The 1,397-nt window shown below is 48.0% G+C and overlaps 1 protein-coding gene across 1 annotated transcript; it reads right to left on the bottom strand.

The window, feature by feature from the left end:
* Nucleotides 1-165: 165 nt before the first annotated feature.
* Nucleotides 166-961, bottom strand: LOC119593188 (cuticle protein CP1158-like). Its single transcript, XM_037942167.1, has 2 exons — nucleotides 927-961; nucleotides 166-809 (listed from the first exon to the last, which is right to left on the bottom strand). The coding sequence occupies exons 1-2, from the start codon at nucleotides 936-938 to the stop codon at nucleotides 234-236; spliced, it is 588 nt and encodes a 195-aa protein (XP_037798095.1). The 5' UTR covers nucleotides 939-961; the 3' UTR covers nucleotides 166-233.
* Between the last annotated feature and the right edge of the window lie 436 nt (nucleotides 962-1,397).

Below are 1,397 nucleotides of genomic sequence, written 5' to 3'. Positions count from 1 at the left end.
ATATCCTATATGAATAAACAGAGAAAGTGAATAAGATGAGTGGAGACCGAGAAAAAAGTGACAGATGACGAAGAATTATTCTGATTATATTTCATCTCCACCGCATTACTTGTTTCTGAACTTCAGGTAATTGAAATATCAGATTATGATACTGATACAAAGACACTTCTGTTCAATTTTACTTATTACAATCGGTAGACAAAGTGAGAAATCTTGAACAATGAAAATCGCGTTTACTGAGCGGGCTTTTGGATGAGCTGGCCGTCGGAGAGCACCATTCCGGCCGGGCCGTCGAGGAGGATGGTGGTGAAGGGCTCCCGGAACACAATGGCCTGCCCCCACGAGGTCAGCATGCCGGAGTCGTTCATGATGTGGCGCTTGGAGCGGCCCACCATCCTGAGGTTGGTGTCCAGTTGGATGGGCTGGCCGCTCTTCAGGACGATGCCGGAAGGACCAATCTCGGCGATGTTGTGGGCGAAGTCGAAGTTGAAGAGATCGACGGTGCCGTCCTTGCGCACGATTCCGGAGTGGCCGAGGTTGCCAGCGGGAAGGACGTATCCAGCGCCGGAGGAGCGCTTGGAGCGGCCCACCATCCTGAGGTTGGCGTCCAGTTGGATGGGCTGGCCGCTCTTCAGGACGATGCCGGAAGGACCAATCTCGGCGATGTTGTGGGCGAAGTCATGGCTAAAGAGATCGGTGGAGCCATCCTTGCGCAGGATGCCCGAGGTGCCGATGTTGCCTGGCGGAAGGACCCAACCGGCGTTGATGGAGCGAGCGCCAGCGCACGCCACCACCGCTGCTACCACAACCTGGCCAAAATTCATTTTGAATTGCGTTAACTTACGAGAACTTTTTTCTCACCCGTTAACAGAAAGCAAGTAAATCAGTGCAAGTCCCTTTCCTCCCTACAGCTTCAGTTTACTCACCAAGAACTTCATCTCTGATCGCCGAGTATCTCGAGACTCCTGACACCAGCGTTTCCAAGATGTCTTATATACCCGCCGACCATGATGACCTCCAGCATCTGCCTGGAACCACACCCACCCGGGTGGCGAGACTAGTCCTCGCCCAAACTCCTCAATACCACTCGAATACATTTGGATTTTTAAGCATCCCAGCTTACAGATTATTCTGAGAAGGGGAAGTTGGACACTTGGCTGAATGTATATATTCCCTCAAAACAATTAAAACGTTGATATTAACGTTTTTATTTATTGCAGAGGATTTTGCATTACATTTGTTGTAAAAAACTTGAGGTCTCAATAAAACAGATAATACAAATCTTTCGATCATTTTGTATATAAGGTTTCAGAATATTTTTATTTTGTAACGATTTTAAACGGGAAATACAAGAGAGAACTATTGCATACACACACGTATACGCACATAAATACACA

The sequence above is a fragment of the Penaeus monodon genome, chromosome 31 (assembly GCF_015228065.2).
Source record: "Penaeus monodon isolate SGIC_2016 chromosome 31, NSTDA_Pmon_1, whole genome shotgun sequence".
Taxonomy (NCBI): domain Eukaryota; kingdom Metazoa; phylum Arthropoda; class Malacostraca; order Decapoda; family Penaeidae; genus Penaeus; species Penaeus monodon.
The sequence above is the reverse complement of the archived record's forward strand: the minus strand, read 5'-3'. Positions and strand labels throughout refer to the sequence as shown.